This window comes from Eucyclogobius newberryi, unplaced genomic scaffold (assembly GCF_026437365.1).
Source record: "Eucyclogobius newberryi isolate DKJ021-1_F unplaced genomic scaffold, fEucNew1.0.hap1 SCAF_23, whole genome shotgun sequence".
In the NCBI taxonomy this organism is placed as follows: domain Eukaryota; kingdom Metazoa; phylum Chordata; class Actinopteri; order Gobiiformes; family Gobiidae; genus Eucyclogobius; species Eucyclogobius newberryi.
The window spans coordinates 1,655,669-1,674,798 of NW_027315868.1; the positions used below are offsets into that span (position 1 = coordinate 1,655,669).

The 19,130-nt window shown below is 52.0% G+C and overlaps 1 protein-coding gene across 1 annotated transcript in view; it reads left to right on the forward strand.

Moving 5' to 3' along the window:
• The first annotated feature begins 5,928 nt into the window (after nucleotides 1-5,928).
• Nucleotides 5,929-19,130, forward strand: part of ell2 (elongation factor for RNA polymerase II 2) — a 34,497-nt gene continuing 21,295 nt past the window's right edge. Inside the window, exons 1-8 of the mRNA XM_072459524.1 lie at nucleotides 5,929-6,156; nucleotides 13,108-13,155; nucleotides 13,426-13,547; nucleotides 13,639-13,802; nucleotides 13,944-14,203; nucleotides 15,194-15,318; nucleotides 16,764-16,839; nucleotides 17,210-17,957. Of these exons, the coding sequence (XP_072315625.1) occupies nucleotides 6,016-6,156; nucleotides 13,108-13,155; nucleotides 13,426-13,547; nucleotides 13,639-13,802; nucleotides 13,944-14,203; nucleotides 15,194-15,318; nucleotides 16,764-16,839; nucleotides 17,210-17,957 (1,684 nt within the window). The 5' untranslated portion in view covers nucleotides 5,929-6,015. The remainder of the gene's footprint in view (nucleotides 6,157-13,107; nucleotides 13,156-13,425; nucleotides 13,548-13,638; nucleotides 13,803-13,943; nucleotides 14,204-15,193; nucleotides 15,319-16,763; nucleotides 16,840-17,209; nucleotides 17,958-19,130) is intronic.

The window sequence follows — 19,130 nt, forward strand, 5'->3', positions numbered from 1 at the left end:
CAGTAGCAGTAGCTGTAGTAGTAATAGTAGTAGTAGTAGTAGTAGTAGTAGTAGTAGTAGTAGTAGTAGTAGCAGTAGCTGTAGCTGTAGTAGTAGTAGTAGTAGTAGTAGTAGTAGTAGTAGTAGTAGCAGTAGCAGTCGCTGTAGTAGTAATAGTAGTAGTAGTAGTAGTAGTAGTAGTAGTAGTAGTAGTAGTAGTAGTAGCAGTAGCTGTAGCAGTAGCTGTAGTAGTAGTAGTAGTAGTAGTAGTAGTAGTAGTAGTAGTAGCAGTAGCTGTAGCAGTAGCTGTAGTAGTAATAGTAGTAGTAGTAGTAGTAGTAGTAGTAGCACTAGCAGTCGCTGTAGTAGTAGTAGTAGTAGTAGTAGTAGTAGTAGTAGTAGTAGCAGTAGCTGTAGCAGTAGCTGTAGTAGTAATAGTAGTAGTAGTAGTAGTAGTAGTAGTAGCAGTAGCAGTCGCTGTAGTAGTAGTAGTAGTAGTAGTAGTAGTAGTAGTAGTAGTAGCAGTAGCTGTAGCAGTAGCTGTAGTAGTAATAGTAGTAGTAGTAGTAGTAGTAGTAGTAGTAGTAGTAGTAGTAGTAGTAGCAGTAGCAGTAGCTGTAGTAGTAATAGTAGTAGTAGTAGTAGTAGTAGTAGTAGTAGTAGTAGTAGTAGTAGTAGTAGTAGCAGTAGCTGTAGCAGTAGCTGTAGTAGTAATAGTAGTAGTAGTAGTAGTAGTAGTAGTAGTAGTAGTAGTAGTAGTAGTAGTAGTAGTAGTAGTAGTAGCAGTAGCAGTAGCTGTAGTAGTAATAGTAGTAGTAGTAGTAGTAGTAGTAGTAGTAGTAGTAGCAGTAGCAGTAGCAGTAGCAGTAGCAGTAGCAGTAGCAGTAGCAGTAGCTGTAGTAGTAATAGTAGTAGTAGTAGTAGTAGTAGTAGTAGTAGTAGTAGTAGTAGTAGTAGTAGTAGCAGTAGCTGTAGCTGTAGTAGTAATAGTAGTAGTAGTAGTAGTAGTAGTAGTAGTAGTAGTAGTAGTAGCAGTAGCAGTCGCTGTAGTAGTAATAGTAGTAGTAGTAGTAGTAGTAGTAGTAGTAGTAGTAGTAGTAGTAGTAGTAGTAGTAGTAGTAGCAGTAGCTGTAGCAGTAGCTGTAGTAGTAGTAGTAGTAGTAGTAGTAGTAGTAGTAGTAGCAGTAGCTGTAGCAGTAGCTGTAGTAGTAATAGTAGTAGTAGTAGTAGTAGTAGTAGTAGCAGTAGCAGTCGCTGTAGTAGAAGTAGTAGTAGTAGTAGTAGTAGTAGTAGTAGTAGTAGCAGTAGCTGTAGCAGTAGCTGTAGTAGTAATAGTAGTAGTAGTAGTAGTAGTAGTAGTAGCAGTAGCAGTCGCTGTAGTAGTAGTAGTAGTAGTAGTAGTAGTAGTAGTAGTAGCAGTAGCTGTAGCAGTAGCTGTAGTAGTAATAGTAGTAGTAATAGTAGTAGTAGTAGTAGTAGTAGTAGTAGTAGTAGTAGTAGTAGTAGTAGTAGCAGTAGCTGAAGCAGTAGTAGTATCAAATCAAATCAAATCAATTTATTTTTGTAAGGCCCAAAATCACAACAACAGTTGCCTCTGAGGGCCACAGGGAGAAATGAATCAACAATGTCTGTGGTGGCGAGGGACGATGTCCCAGGTCCTCTGTCCTTAGACTCTCCTTCTCGGCCAGGAAAAACTACAAAAAAAAAAACCTCTTTGGGAAAAAAGCGTAGAAACCTGGAGGAGTTCCAGTGAAGGAGAGATCCCACTCTCACAGACGGACAGAAGGACACGAGGGAGACTGGAGCTGGACCCACTCTTCAGGCAGATGAGGGACCGTCCACACAGGGCAGGGACCACTTCACCAGGGGAGGGGCATCTGGGTCCACAGGTCCTCAGGAGTGAGAGAAAGAAAAAGAAGGCGGTGAACAGTTTGCAAGTGGAATCAAAAAATAAATATTGTTTGATAGCATAAGTAGTCAGAAGAAGAAGAGGATAGTGCTCAAGCTGTCATACTTCCCCCAGCATAGTTACTCCTAGGGCAGCGTAGCTGAAGCTGTGGGTTTATCTTTATGTTCCTAACTAGTCTGACCATAAGCGATTTCGAAGAGGAACGTTTTAAGCCTGGACTTAAATGAAGAGACTGTGTCAGCATATTTAACATGGGTCGGGAGCTGATTCCATACCACAGGAGCTTGGTAGCTAAACGCTCTACCTCCTACAGTACTTTTAGAGACTCTTGGCACCACCAGAAGGCCGGCATTCTGAGAGCGAAGAGCTCTGTTTGGATGAGATGGTTCTAGAGCATCTTTGAGGTAGGATGGGGCCATGTCATTTATGGCTTTGTAGGTCAAGAGTAGAATTTTCAATTTGATTCTAAACTGGACAGGAGCCAGTGAAGAGACTTCAGCACCAGCGTAATGTGCTCTCTTCTTTTTGTTCCTGTTAGTAATCTTGCTGCTGCATTTTGAACCAGTTGAAAGCTTTTTATGGAGCTTTTAGGACACGCTGCGAGCAGGGAGCTACAGTAGTCTAATCTAGTCGTTACAAATGCATGGATAAGTTTTTCAGCATCACTTTTAGGCAGGATTCTTCTGATTTTGGCTCTTGTTGTGCAAATGGAAATAGGCTGTTTTACAAGCTTGATTTATATGAGCTTTAAATGAGAGCTCCTGGTCCAATAAGACTCCAAGGTTTCTTACAGTAGAACTGGAGGCTACACTGACATTGTCCAGTGTGACTCTCTGCTCAGATAGAGCGTCTCGTAGATGCTTAGGATCAAGCACAATGACCTCGGTTTTTTCAGGGTTAAGAAGCAGGTAGTTTAGTGTCATCCAGGTTTTTATCTCCTTCACACAAGTACTAAGTCTGTCTACTTGATCGCTCTGATCAGGTTTCATTGATAAATACAGCTGAGTGTCATCTGCATAGCAGTGGAAGTTAATGTCATGCTTTCTGATAATGTTGCCTAATGGCAGCATATAAAGAGTAAACAGAATTGGACCGAGTACCGAACCCTGTGGCACACCGTAAATTACTTTAGAGCATAGTAGTAGTAGTAGTAGTAGTAGTAGTAGTAGTAGTAGTAGTAGTAGTAGTAGTAGTAGTAGTAGTAGTAGTAGTAGTAGTAGCAGTAGCAGTAGTAGTAGTAGTAGTAGAAGTATTAGTAGTAGTAGTAGTAGTAGTAGTAGTAGTAGTAGTAGTAGTAGTAGTAGTAGTAGCAGTAGTAGTAGTAGTAGTGCTTTATTTGTACTTGAATGGAGCACATTATCAGCCTCTTCCACCGGGAGACGCTTTCTTAATGTCACAGTGAAAACACAGTTTAAACAGGAGCAGATGTTCTTTTCTCACAGCGCCACATCATCAAGACTCACCCACAACTGGTTTAGACCTGGTTTAGACCTGGTTTAGACCTGGTTTAGTCCTGGTTTAGACCTGGTTTAGACCTGGTTTAGTCCTGGTTTAGACCTGGTTTAGTCCTGGTTTAGACCTGGTTTAGACCTGGTTTAGACCTGGTTTAGACCTGGTTTAGACCTGGTTTAGACCTGGTTTAGACCTGGTTTACTTGTAGCAGTTCTCAGTTTTCAAATATGTAAATGTAAGTTTCAGTTTCACGTTTCAAACTTGCAGCTGTTCAGACTTGAGAGGTTTGTGTTCTATTCACCTGAGTCTGGACTAAACCAGGACTAAACCAGGTCTAAACCAGGTCTAAACCAGGACTAAACCAGGTCTAAACCAGGTCTAAACCAGGACTAAACCAGGTCTAAATCAGGACTAAACCAGGTCTAAATCAGGACTAAACCAGGTCTAAATCAGGACTAAACCAGGTCTAAACCAGGACTAAACCAGGACTAAACCAGGACTAAACCAGGACTAAACCAGGTCTAAACCAGGTCTAAACCAGGTCTAAACCAGGACTAAACCAGGTCTAAACCAGGACTAAACCAGGTCTAAACCAGGTCTAAACCAGGACTAAACCAGGTCTAAACCAGGTCTAAACCAGGTCTAAACCAGGACTAAACCAGGTCTAAACCAGGTCTAAACCAGGTCTAAACCAGGACTAAACCAGGTCTAAACCAGGTCTAAACCAGGACTAAACCAGGTCTAAATCAGGACTAAACCAGGTCTAAATCAGGACTAAACCAGGTCTAAATCAGGACTAAACCAGGTCTAAACCAGGACTAAACCAGGACTAAACCAGGACTAAACCAGGACTAAACCAGGTCTAAACCAGGTCTAAACCAGGACTAAACCAGGTCTAAACCAGGTCTAAACCAGGACTAAACCAGGTCTAAACCAGGACTAAACCAGGTCTAAACCAGGTCTAAACCAGGACTAAACCAGGTCTAAACCAGGTCTAAACCAGGTCTAAACCAGGACTAAACCAGGTCTAAACCAGGTCTAAACCAGGACTAAACCAGGTCTAAACCAGGTCTAAACCAGGACTAAACCAGGTCTAAACCAGGACTAAACCAGGTCTAAACCAGGTCTAAACCAGGACTAAACCAGGTCTAAACCAGGTCTAAACCAGGTCTAAACCAGGACTAAACCAGGTCTAAACCAGGACTAAACCTGATCTAAACCAGGACTAAACCAGGACTAAACCAGGTCTAAACCAGGTCTAAACCAGGTCTAAACCAGGTCTAAACCAGGTCTAAACCAGGACTAAACCAGGTCAAATTTATAGTCTGTTTAATAGAGATAAAATATCATTATCAAAATACAACTGCAATTATTTCATAGTCGACTGGTCACAATTAGTCAATAAATTGTGGGAAGGAGGGGTTGGATTCCCGGTCTACACCATCATCACATGATCTCTTTGGGTGGAGTCTGCATGTTCTCCCCGTGTTACTGTGGGTTCTCTCCGGGTACTCCGGCTCCTCCCACCGTCCAAACACATGTGTTAGGTCAATCTGCAACTCTAAACTGCCCCTAGTGAATGAAAGTGAGAGTGAATGTCTCTGTGTTCACCCTGGGACGAGCCCCTGTCCAGGCTGAACCCGCCTAAGGCCCAAAGTCACTGGGACAGGCTCCAGTCACGCGCGACCCCACACTAAAACAAGCGGCAGAAAATGAATGAATCATGGCGCAAAACTCGACCAGGACTAATCCAGGTATGGACCAGGTCTAAAACTGTTGAGTCCGAACCACAAAGACACAGAGTCATTCAGAGGCTCCACAGGTCGAGTCAGCAGGAAACAGGCCTGAAAGAGAGGCCTGGGTTAGACCTGGTTTAGTCCTGGTTTAGTCCTGGTTTAGTCCTGGTTTAGTCCTGGTTTAGTCCTGATTTAGACCTGGTTTAGTCCTGGTTTAGTCCTGGTTTAGTCCTGGTTTAGTCCTGGTTTAGACCTGGTTTAGTCCTGGTTTAGTCCTGGTTTAGTCCTGGTTTAGTCCTGATTTAGACCTGGTTTAGTCCTGGTTTAGTCCTGGTTTAGTCCTGGTTTAGTCCTGATTTAGTCCTGGTTTAGTCCTGGTTTAGTCCTGGTTTAGTCCTGGTTTAGTCCTGATTTAGACCTGGTTTAGTCCTGGTTTAGTCCTGGTTTAGTCCTGGTTTAGTCCTGGTTTAGTCCTGGTTTAGTACTGATTTAGTCCTGATTTAGACCTGGTTTAGACCTGGTTTAGTCCTGGTTTAGTCCTGATTTAGACCTGGTTTAGACCTGGTTTAGTCCTGATTTAGACCTGGTTTAGACCTGGTTTAGTCCTGGTTTAGTCCCCGGCCCCGCTGCTCTGGTCCCTCCCCGGCCCCGCTGCTCTGGTCCCTCCCTGGTCCCTCCCCGGCCCCGCTGCTCTGGTCCCTCCCCGGCCCCGCTGCTCTGGTCCCTCCCTGGTCCCTCCCCGGCCCCGCTGCTCTGGTCCCTCCCCGGCCCCGCTGCTCTGGTCCCTCCCTGGTCCCTCCCCGGCCCCGCTGCTCTGGTCCCTCCCTGGTCCCTCCCCGGCCCCGCTGCTCTGGTCCCTCCCCGGCGCAGGGAGCCTAACCCCGGGCCGCCGCTGCTTAAGACCCGGCCTCAGAGCGCGGGCGGTGAGCGCTGCTGATCATGGCGGCGGCGGCGGCGCTCTCGGAGCTCGGGAGCTACGGGTTAAATTGCGGCCAAACCAGCGGCCACAGAGTGTCCGTTCTTCACGTGAAGTTGACGGAGAGCGCGCTGAAGGCCGTGGAGAGCTTCCAGAGCTTTAAGGTCAGACTTTGGACTCTTTTTAGGCTTAAATGTCACTTGAATCGTCGCCTTGTTCTGCCGTGCCACGCAGCTAATGCTAACCTGAGCTAAGCTAGGCGCGACACGCAGCACTTTCCACTTGATTTTAAAACTATTATAAACGACAAACATCGACATAATGAAGTTAAAAATACACGTGGATTGGTTTAGCGTTTTTATGACTATTTTGTATTGAATGACAATCCATATTTAGTGAATGAAAGCAGTTTGAAAAGTTTGACATTTTGAGTCCGCGTTAGCTTCGAGTGAGAGCTTCACTTTCATCAACTTTTCAAGATTGAAAGTTTCTTTTGCTCCTTCATGATGTTTGAGTTCTCACTGAGTCACTTTATTATGTTGTTTTCATTTTAAAATAGCCAAACAAAATGGTTGAAAATCCACCATCTGGTTTGAGAAAAGTTGTAAACACTTTTCAGAGAGTTTAGTGAGTTTTATGAATCATCATCCAAACTGTGAATATGAAATATGTTGACTATAGAATGTTGTGGCAACAAGAGTTCAAATAAAACACTTTTATTATTCACAAGTTTCACCCAAACTTCCCTCATTATTTACCTCATGTTCTGCATTTGACACGTCAAACTGCAACAGCGAGAACATCAGGAAGTGTCTGCTCAGTTCCATCTGCCCTGACCTGCCAGAGCCTGCGCAGGCGCTCACCGCGCAGACGTTCACTGCGCAGGCCGCGCACCACACTACGTAGACAGCGCAGAAGCACACCACCACTGTGCAGACGCAGATCGCGTGGGCGCACACCACACCGCAGACGCACACCGCGCAGACGCACACCGCGCAGACGCACACCACACTGCGCAGACGCAGATTGCGCAGACGCTTACTGCACAACACGCAGACGCTTACTGCACAACACGCAGACGCTTACTGCACAACACGCAGATGCACACCGCGCAGACCACGCACACCACACCGCGCAGACGCACACCACACTGCGCAGACGCAGATCGCGCCAATGCACACCGCATCGCGCAGACTGCACAACACGCAGACTGCACAACACGCAGACTGCACAACACGCAGACTGCACAACACGCAGACTGCACAACACGCAGACTGCACAACACGCAGACTGCACAACACGCAGACTGCACAACACGCAGACTGCACAACACGCAGACTGCACAACACGCAGACTGCACAACACGCAGACTGCACAACACGCAGACTGCACAACACGCAGACTGCACAACACGCAGACTGCACAACACGCAGACTGCACAACACGCAGACTGCACAACACGCAGACTGCACAACACGCAGACTGCACAACACGCAGACTGCACAACACGCAGACTGCACAACACGCAGACTGCACAACACGCAGACTGCACAACACGCAGACTGCACAACACGCAGACTGCACAACACGCAGACTGCACAACACGCAGACTGCACAACACGCAGACTGCACAACACGCAGACTGCACAACACGCAGACCGCACACACCACACCACGCACACGCAGACCGTGCAGACTCCCACTGCGCAGGCTCCGTGCAGTCTCTGGGACGGCTCAAGACTAAACTACACTGTTATTCTATAAAAATAAGTGTTTGTGCTCAGGGCGGTTCAGCTGAAGCGGCGTCGTTCACACAGACGATTCTAACACTTTGTATTAAAGAAGAATGTGTTTGTGCCTCGGCTGCTGTGACGATGGAGCGTGTGCAGTGCAGAAAAGAGATGAATCATAAACGTCTAATGCTTCTGAGCGACGTCTTTGAGCTGATGCTTCTGAGCGACGTCTTTGAGCTGATGCTTCTGAGCGACGTCTTTGAGCTGATGCGTCTGCGCAGACGTGGTCTTTGAGCTGATGCGTCTGCGCAGACGTGGTCTTTGAGCTGATGCGTCTGCGCAGACGCCACATCAACTTCATCCAAACTGAGACTGAAGCAGCTTCAGAAACGTTCATAAACTTACTCTTTTCACTCCCAATTTCAGAATCATTTCTCTTGTATGAAAAAACAGAACTACAATGTTTTTTTATTGTTAATTTGTGGCACAATATGATGAATATGATGAATATGATGAATATGATGAATATGATGAATATGATGAATATGATAAATATGATAAATATGATGAATATGATAAATATGATAAATATGATGAATATGATAAATATGATGAATATGATAAATATGATAAATATGATGAATATGATAAATATGATAAATATGATGAATATGATGAATATGATGAATATGATGAATATGATGAATATCTCAATCACACAAACTGAAGGTTAAACTGACATGTTCTGTAAAGCACAAACCACGGCTGTGAAAGTGAGCACGCAATCCAGCACCACCAGGCTGCGAAATAGACGGGGCCCGGGGCCCGCAAGCAGTTGAATCTCCTGCGGGCCCGCGGTTTGAAATAGGAGGGGCCCCGCTGGGGCCCGCCGGGGCCCTCCTCCAAAAAAATCAAGATTTAACTTGTAATTTGTCCATATTTGTGGCATTTTCATCGCTTAAGTTTTTATTTTTGACAGACACGCCCACTTCGCACGTCTTCTTGCTTCTCATTGGCCGAGCGGTCTCCGTGATGTAATATCGATGAAAGCGGGCATCTGATTGGCCGCTGCGTTCCTGTTGCGTTCACGTGTCCTCGGAAATGCTCGCTCTAATTTTCGGGGCAATGTTTATATGTTAGTTTATTTTGTAGGAGGTGATTTCATATATTCCACAAGATCTCCTCGTGTCACATGATGTAAACACGATTTATTTTATCTAAGAAACATGATTATATTAAATGAAACAGTTTTAAAGATCATGATCTGGTTTATATGATTCACTATTTGTGCTTCATAACAGATAAAAGTACTTTACATTGTTTTACGCTAATAACCAGGTTTAAAACAACACATTTATCTTGTCCTTATGACGCCGCGCGCGCTTGTGGGCCCCTGAAATTGCTGGGGGGCCCCTAACTTTGAAAAGTTAGGAGCCCCCCTAACACACGCACGCACGCGCACATACACACTTGCACGCGACCTCACACGCTCACTCACTCACGCACTCGTGCACATACACACTCACACGCTCACGCACTCGTGCACATACACACTCACACGCTCACGCACTCGTGCACATACACACTCACACGCTCACGCACTCGTGCGCATACACACTCACACGCTCACGCACTCGTGCACATACACACTTGCACGCTCACTCACGCGACCTCACGCACTCGTGCACATACTCACTGACACGCTCACGCACTCGTGCACATACACACGCTCACGCACTCGTGCACATACACACGCTCACGCTCACTCACGCGACCTCACGCACTCGTGCACATACTCACTGACACGCTCACGCACTCGTGCACATACTCACTGACACGCTCACGCACTCGTGCACATACACACGCTCACGCACTCGTGCACATACACACGCTCACGCACTCGTGCACATACACACGCTCACTCACGCGACCTCACGCACTCGTGCACATACTCACTGACACGCTCACGCACTCGTGCACATACACACGCTCACGCACTCGTGCACATACACACTTGCACGCTCACTCACGCGACCTCACGCACTCGTGCACATACTCACTCGCATGCGACCTAGCACGCGACCGACCTCGCACGCTCTCTCACTCGCGCACGCTTACTCACACGCTCACGCACGCGACCTCACACGCTCGCGCACGCGCGCACATACACTCTCACGCGACCTCACGCACTCACTTGCACGCTCACTCACGCGCACTCACGCTCACTCACGCACACACACGCTCACTCACGCACGCTCACACGCACACTCACACGCACACTCACGCTCACTCACGCACACACACGCTCACTCACGCACGCTCACACGCACACTCACACACGCACACTCACGCTCACTCACGCACACACACGCTCACACACGCACACACGCACACTCACGCTCACTCACGCACACACACGCTCACACACGCACACTCACACACGCACACTCACGCTCACTCACACACGCACACTCACGCTCACGCACACACGCGCTCACACACGCACACTCACGCTCACACACGCACACTCACGCTCACTCACGCTCACTCACGCTCACACACGTTCGCTCACGCACACACACGCTCGCTCACGCACACACACGCTCACTCACGCACACACACGCTCACTCACGCACATACACGCTCACTCACACACACACACGTTAACGCACACACACGCTCGCTCACGCACACACACGCTCACTCACGCACACACACGCTCACTCACGCACATACACGCTCACTCACACACACACACGTTAACGCACACACACGCTCACTCACGCACACGCACACACGCTCACTCACGCACACACACACACACACACACGCTCACTCACGCACACACACACACACACACACGCTCACTCACGCACACACACTCTCACGCGCACTCACACGCTCGCGCACTCACGCACATACACACTCACTCACGCTCACTCATGGACGTACGCTCACGCGACACCTCGCATACACGCACATACACGCTCACTCAGGCACATACACGCTCACTCAGGCACATACACGCTCACTCAGGCACATACACGCTCACTCAGGCACATACACGCTCACTCAGGCACATACACGCTCACTCAGGCACATACACGCTCACTCAGGCACATACACGCTCACTCAGGCACATACACGCTCACTCAGGCACATACACGCTCACTCAGGCACATACACGCTCACTCAGGCACATACACGCCCACTCAGGCACACACACGCTCATTCAGGCACATACACGCTCACTCAGGCACATACACGCTCACTCAGGCACATACACGCTCACTCAGGCACATACACGCTCACTCAGGCACATACACGCTCACTCAGGCACATACACGCTCACTCAGGCACATACACGCTCACTCAGGCACATACACGCTCACTCAGGCACATACACGCTCACTCAGGCACATACACGCTCACTCAGGCACATACACGCTCACTCAGGCACATACACGCTCACTCAGGCACATACACGCTCACTCAGGCACACACACGCTCACTCAGGCACACACACGCCCACTCAGGCACATACACGCTCACTCAGGCACACACACGCTCACTCAGGCACACACACGCTCACTCAGGCACACACACGCTCACTCAGGCACACACACGCTCACTCAGGCACACACACGCTCACTCAGGCACATACACGCTCACTCAGGCACATACACGCTCACTCAGGCACATACACGCTCACTCAGGCACATACACGCTCACTCAGGCACATACACGCTCACTCAGGCACATACACGCTCACTCAGGCACATACACGCTCACTCAGGCACACACACGCTCACTCACGCTCACTCAGGCACACTCACGCTCACTCAGGCACACACACGCTCACTCAGGCACACACACGCTCACTCAGGCACACACACGCTCACTCAGGCACACACACTTTCACTCAGGCACACACACGCTCACTCAGGCACACACACGCTCACTCAGGCACATACACGCTCACACACGCTCACTCACGCTCACTCACGCTCACTCACGCTCACTCACGCTCACACACGTTCACTCACGCGCACACACACGCTCACTCACGCACACACACGCTCACTCAAGCACGCACACACACGCACACTCACGCACACACACGCACACACACGCTCACTCAAGCACGCACACACACGCTCACTCACGCACACACACGCTCACTCACGCACACACACGCTCACTCACTCACGCACACACACGCTCACTCACGCACACGCACGCTCACTCACGCACACGCACACACACGCTCACTCACGCACACGCACGCTCACTCACTCACGCACATAGACACTCACACGCACTCACGCTCACTCATGGATGTACGCTCACGCGACACCTCGCATACACGCTCACTCAGGCACATACACGCTCACACACACGCTCGCACACGCACACACAAGTGCACACACGAACACACACGCTCACTCACGCACACACACGCTCACTCACGCGCAGCACGCTTGCTCACGCACGCGCGCTCTCGCCGGGGCCCTCCCCGGGGCCGCGCGCTCTTGCCGGGGCCGCGCGCTCTTGCCGGGGCCGCGCGCTCTCGCCGGGGCCGCGCGCTCTCGCCGGGGCCGCGCGCTCTCGCCGGGGCCGCGCGCTCTCGCCGGGGCCGCGCGCTCTCCCGCCGGGGCCTTCCCGCCGGGGCCTTCCCGCCGGGGCCCTCCCGCCGGGGCCCTCCCCGGGGGCCGCGTGCTCTCGCCGGGGCCCTCCCCGGGCCTGCGCGCTCTCGCCGTGGCCCTCCCCGGGCCCGCGCGCTCTCGCCGTGGCCCTCCCCGGGGCCGCGCGCTCTCGCCGTGGCCCTCCCCGGGGCCGCGCGCTCTCGCCGTGGCCCTCCCCGGGCCCGCGCGCTCTCGCCGTGGCCCTCCCCGGGCCCGCGCGCTCTCGCCGGGGCCCTCCCCGGGGCCGCGCGCTCTCGCCGGGACAGCTGCTCTGTCCCTGCGCCGCGCTCGGAGCGGCTCTGGTTCTCACTCCCGCAGGAATTTGGCGAGAAATTGCTTCACGCGCTCTTGTCTTTTGACTTAATACCGCTTTTTACATTTAATTAAATGCTTTTTTGCTTTGTCGGCGGTACTTTATAAAACAAAAGTATAATTTATTTCATTTATATTGTATAAATGAATAATCTACATGACCCGCATCAGCTCTGGTTCAGCTCAGATGATGGAGCTGAAGCGTTCGCTACAGTGGAACCTCCTGGACAAATGAGCTTTACTTTGAGAGATATTTTATGGGAAAATACGATGTAAACAATAAGGATCTGGCCTCTCGTTGGGGAGTCGGGACTGTCTTGATGGGCGGGTTTGGGAGCAGTTTGATTGACAAGTCACAAAGTTCATGTGTTTTTGTTGTTGTTAGAATGGAGCCAGTTCTCAGCCCAGCGTCCAGTTCAAAGGTCTCCAGGGGGTGAGTGACTCTTCTGTCGTGTCCATGGAGCACAGAGTGAATCTGAGTCTTGTTTATATCACATGTAATAGAGAATAATGGTTCCAGAACCAGTGATTACAGAGAGATGAACCATAGACCTGACCTCTGACCTCTGACCCTGAGAGTTCTACTGAGCTTCACCAGATCAGATTAAACTACAGAGCATCTAGGATATTGTGATTTCACGCGAGCACAATCAATAGAGGTGAAAGTGTCCCGGGTCATTTCAAAAGCCTCTTGTCTTTGCAGTGCATTAAAGTCCCTCGCTCGGGCTCGTCCTCTGAGCCGCACACGTTTGACTTCTACCTGTCCAACGTGAGCAAAGACAACCCCCAGGGCAGCTTCGAGAGCCTGCAGCAGCACGCGTCCCAGTAAGAGCGCTCGCCGCCTCTGTCTTTACCACCTTCATGTCCCCCCGATGCTGCCCCGCCCTAACGCCGCTCCTCCCCCGTTGTCCCTCAGGTCCGGGGCCCCTCGTCTCTCTCTTCTGGCCCCTGTTCAGAGCAAACTCACCGTCTGTGCCACGAACGACTCGTACCAGGTGACGAGGGAGAAGATGACTCAGGCTGTGGAGGACACCAAGGAACGCTGCACCAAAGTCCTCAAACCCGGGGGTCAGTTCAGAGGTGAGTGCCGTGTCCAGGAGCCGGGGCCGTGTCCAGGAGTTTATATGTGGAGCCTTAGCAACACAAAGCTGGCGTAGCGCGTTAGCATCAGCTGTTTCCTGTTCATGGCCGACCTCACCTGGTTTCCGCTCCGTGTTTCAGGAAAGCAGGTTCAGATCCGTAAGCCCGCGCTCTCCGGGGCCGACGTGGTTCCAGAACGCAAACGCTCGACGCCCATCAACCCGGCCAACACGCTCCGGAAGTGCCTCAGCAACAACGCCGTGTCCCAGCGCCCCCTACGGGACCGCATCCTGCACCTGCTCGTACTCAGGCCCTACAAGAAACTGGAGCTGCTCGCACGGCTCCAGCGAGACGGGATCAGCCAGAAGGACAGGGCGTCGCTGGGGACGATGCTGCAACAGGTGAGGGAGGAAGGGAGAGGGAGGAGGAGGGAGAGGGAGGAGAAGGAAGGAAGGGAGGAGGAGGGGGGAGGAGGAGGAGGAGGAGGAGGGAGAGGAGGAGGAGGGAGAGGAGGGAGGGAGGGAGGAGGAGGAGGAGGAGGAGGAGGAGGAAGGAAGGGAGGAGGAGGGGGGAGGAGGAGGAGGGAGAGGAGGGAGGGAGGGGGGAGGAGGAGGAGGAGGAGGAGGAGGGAGAGGGAGGGAGGAGGAGGAGGAGGAAGGAAGGGAGGAGGAGGAGGAGGAGGAGGAAGGAAGGGAGGAGGAGGGGGGAGGAGGAGGGAGGAGGAGGAGGGAGAGGAGGGGGGAGGAGGAGGAGGGAGAGGGAGGAGGAGGAGGGAGAGGGAGAGGGAGGGAGGGGGAGGAGGAGGAGGAGGAGGAGGAGGGAGAGGGAGGAGGAGGAGGAGGAGGAAGGAAGGGAGGAGGAGGAGGAGGAGGAGGAGGAGGAGGGAGAGGAGGGGGGAGGAGGAGGAGGAGGAGGGAGAGGGGAGGAGGAGGAGGAGGAGGGAGAGGAGGGGGGAGGAGGAGGAGGAGGAGGGAGAGGGGAGGAGGAGGAGGAGGAGGAGGGAGAGGGAGGGAGGGAGGGAGGGAGAGGAGGAGGAGGAAGGGAGGAGGAGGAAGGGAGGAGGAGGAAGGAAGAGAGGAGGAGGGAGAGGGAGGAGGAGGAGGGAGAGGGAGGAGGAGGAAGGAAGGGGGGAGGAGGAAGGGAGGAGGGAGGAGAAGGAAGGGAGGACGAAGGAGAAGGAAGGGAGGACGAGGGGGGAGGAGGGAAAGGGAGGAGGAGGAGGGGGGGAGGAGGTGGGAGGAAGGGAGAGGAGGGAGGAAGGGGAGGGAGGAGGAGGAGGAGGAGGAGGAGGAGGAGGAGGAGGAGGAGGAGGAGGAGGAGGAGGAGGAGGAGGAGGAGGGGGGGAGGGAGGTGTGTCCCGTCAGTGTAATTGGACGCTCTGTCGTTTGCAGGTGGCTCTTCTGAACACCAAAGAGAACACGTTCTCTCTGAAGGACTTTGTGTATCGGGACGTCCAGAAGGAGTGGCCCGGCTACACCGAGGACGAGCGCACGCAGGCGGAGAGGAACGTGGCCCGGTACGTGGCCCGGGACAAACGCTCTCAGATACTCGGTGTGTCTGGACGCAGAGTGACACTGTACCAGGCTGTCTCACGGGACGCTGGGACATTGTCTCCGTTTTCACTGTCGCCCCTCCAGGAAACGGCTGCTGGGATTTTGGGCGTTACAAAAATAAATTGAATAGAATTTCAGGGGGACCCCCATGTGACACACGGGGACCCCCATGTGACACGGGGACCCCATGTGACACACGGGGACCCCCATGTGACACGGGGACCCCCATGTGACACACGGGGACCCCCATGTGACACGGGGACCCCATGTGACACGGGGACCCCATGTGACACGGGGACCCCCATGTGACACACGGGGACCCCATGTGACACACGGGGACCCCATGTGACACACGGGGACCCCCATGTGACACGGGGACCCCATGTGACACGGGGACCCCCATGTGACACACGGGGACCCCATGTGACACACGGGGACCCCATGTGACACGGGGACCCCATGTGACACACGGTGTGTCACATGGTTAAAGTTTAGCTATAATCTTCAGATGCTGTGGTAAATGTAGATTCCTCGTTGTTCATCGAGGCCTTTATCCTGAAAATAAGATCAAACGTTTGACATGAGCTAGTTTAGTGCAGTTTAGTTTAGTTTAGTGCAGTTTAGTATAGTTTAGTGCAGTTTAGTTTAGTTTAGTTTAGTTTAGTTTAGTGCAGTTTAGTATAGTTTAGTGCAGTTTAGTTTAGTTTAGTTTAGTTTAGTTTAGTTTAGTGCAGTTTAGTATAGTTTAGTGCAGTTTAGTTTAGTTTAGTTTAGTTTAGTTTAGTTTAGTGCAGTTTAGTATAGTTTAGTGCAGTTTAGTTTAGTTTAGTGCAGTTTAGTTTAGTTTAGTGCAGTTTAGTATAGTTTAGTGCAGTTTAGTTTAGTTTAGTTTAGTTTAGTTTAGTTTAGTTTAGTGCAGTTTAGTTTTAGTTTAGTTTAGTGCAGTTTAGTTTAGTGCAGTTTAGTTTAGTTTAGTTTAGTTTAGTGCAGTTTAGTTTAGTTTAGTTTAGTTTAGTGCAGTTTAGTTTAGCTTAGTGCAGTTTAGTTTAGTTTAGTGCAGTTTAGTTTAGTGCAGTTTAGTGCAGTTTAGTTTAGTTTAGTGCAGTTTAGTGCAGTTTAGTTTAGTTTAGTGCAGTTTAGTTTAGTTTAGTTTAGTTTAGTGCAGTTTAGTTTAGCTTAGTGCAGTTTAGTTTAGTTTAGTGCAGTTTAGTTTAGTGCAGTTTAGTGCAGTTTAGTTTAGTTTAGTGCAGTTTAGTTTAGTGCAGTTTAGTGCAGTTTAGTTTAGTTTAGTTTAGTGCAGTTTAGTTTAGTTTTGGGGGTTGTGACTGAAAAAGGCAGTAAGTAGAAAGAAAGGTGAAACTTCATCTTCATGTGATTTAAAGTCTCTTGTTGTCGTTTGTCTCCACAGTAAACTCGGCCTGAGCACCGACCTGCTGCCCTCCGGCTCCTCCCCCAAAGACAGTGCCCCCTCCTGCTCCCCACAGGTAACTGCACTATAGCCCAGCCCGCCCCAGCCCGCCCCAGCCCGCCCCAGCCCGCCCCAGCCCGCCCCAGCCCGCCCCAGCCTGACGCGCCCTGGTGGATCGGTGTGAACTGGGCCATATTTGTATGACTCGATCAAACATGGCTCTCCAACGAGGGAAGACTTCTGACCATGACCGCTCTGACCGCCCTGACCGCTCTGACCGCTCTGACCGCTCTGACCGCCCTGACCGCCCTGACCGCTCTGACCGCCCTGACCGCCCTGACCGCTCTGACCGCTCTGACCGCCCTGACCGCTCTGACCGCCCTGACCGCTCTGACCGCCCTGACCGCTCTGACCGCCCTGAACCCGTTTCTGCTCTTTTGTTGCAGAAGCATCAGGTGGACTTTGACTTCATCGACCCTCTGGCTCCAAAGAAACCTCGCATCTCTCACCTGAGCAACCGCGCCTCCTCCTCTGCGTCGTCAGAGGAGCAGCCTGTCCTCAGACCCTCTCCTGTGCCCTCCTCTGCGCCCTCCTCTGCGCCCTCCTCTGCGCCCTCCTCTGCGCCCTCCTCTGTGCCCTCTTCTGTGCCCTCCTCTGTGCCCTCCTCTGTGCCCTCTTCTGCGCCCTCCTCTCTTCCCTCCTCTGCGCCCTCCTCTCTTCCCTCCTCTGCGCCCTCTTCTGCGCCCTCTTCTGCGCCCTCTTCTGCGCCCTCCTCTCTGCCCTCCTCTGCGCCCTCTTCTGCGCCCTCCTCTCTGCCCTCCTCTGCGCCCTCGAACCGCCGTGACACTCTTTCCTCTCACCCTCGAGCCGTCATCAATCACCAGCTGAGCCCCGCCTCCACTCACTCTCCGTCGACGCCCGAAGGCTGTGGGACCCAGAACCTCCCTCTGGACCAAAGCTCGACCTGTAGAGACGCTGCTCCGAGTCCGACCCAGAGTCCTCGAGGAGGGTCTGTCCGAGCGCCGAGTCCTCAAGAGAAACCAAGGAAGAGCAAAAAGAAGTCCAAAAAGCACAAAGAAAAGGAGCGAGAGCGGAGAGAAGACGTCAGCAGAGCGCCACCTGTAGGAGGAGCTGGCGAGAGCCGCAAAGCCAAGAAGAGGAGGAAAGAGGAAGAAGGCGTCCACAGGGAGACAGGTTTGTGTGAATCTGACCATGTCTCTGTGTGTGTGGGACCTCCCGCTCTCTGTGTGTGGGACCTCCCGCTCTGTGTGTGTGGGACCTCCCGCTCTGTGTGTGTGGGACCTCCCGCTCTCTGTGTGTGGGACCTCCCGCTCTCTGTGTGTGGGACCTCCCGCTCTCTGTGTGTGGGACCTCCCGCTCTCTGTGTGTGGGACCTCCCGCTCTCTGTGTGTGGGACCTCCCGCTCTCTGTGTGTGGGACCTCCCGCTCTCTGTGTGTGGGACCTCCCGCTCTCTGTGTGTGGGACCTCCCGCTCTCTGTGTGTGGGACCTCCCGCTCTCTGTGTGTGGGACCTCCCGCTCTCTGTGTGTGGGACCTCCCGCTCTCTGTGTGTGGGACCTCCCGCTCTCTGTGTGTGGGACCTCCCGCTCTCTGTGTGTGGGACCTCCCGCTCTCTGTGTGTGGGACCTCCCGCTCTCTGTGTGTGGGACCTCCCGCTCTCTGTGTGTGGGACCTCCCGCTCTCTGTGTGTGGGACCTCCCGCTCTGTGTGTGGGACCTCCCGCTCTGTGTGTGGGACCTCCCGCCCTCTGTGGGTTTGGGCCTCCCGCTCTCTGTGGGTTTGGGCCTCCCGCTTTCTGTGGGTTTGGGCTTTGACTTCTCTCTGTGGGTGGGACCTCGACATCTCTCTGTGGGTGGGACCTCGACATCTCTGTGGGTGGGACCTCGACATCTCTCTGTGGGTGGGACCTCGACATCTCTCTGTGGGTGGGACCTCGACATCTCTCTGTGGGTGGGACCTCGACATCTCTCTGTGGGTGGGACCTCGACATCTCTCTGTGGGTGGGACCTCTCGCGCTCTCTGTGGGTGGAACCTCGGTGTTATCTGGCCTCACAGCTGGGCCTCTCCCTGATCTTCATCTCGTCTGTGGAGCTTCTGCTGAGGTGGCTTCTCTCATGTTGAGGCAGAAAGGCCCAGAACTGCAGGCTCTAAACTGCAGGCTCTAAACTGCAGGCTCTAAACTGCAGGCTCTAAACTGCAGGCTCTAAACTGCAGGCTCTAAACTGCAGGCTCTAAACTGCAGGCTCTAAACTGCAGGCTCTGGTTTAGTCCTGGTTTAGTCCTGGTTTAGTCCTGGTTTAGTCCTGGTTTAGTCCTGGTTTAGACCTGGTTTAGTCCTGGACCTTC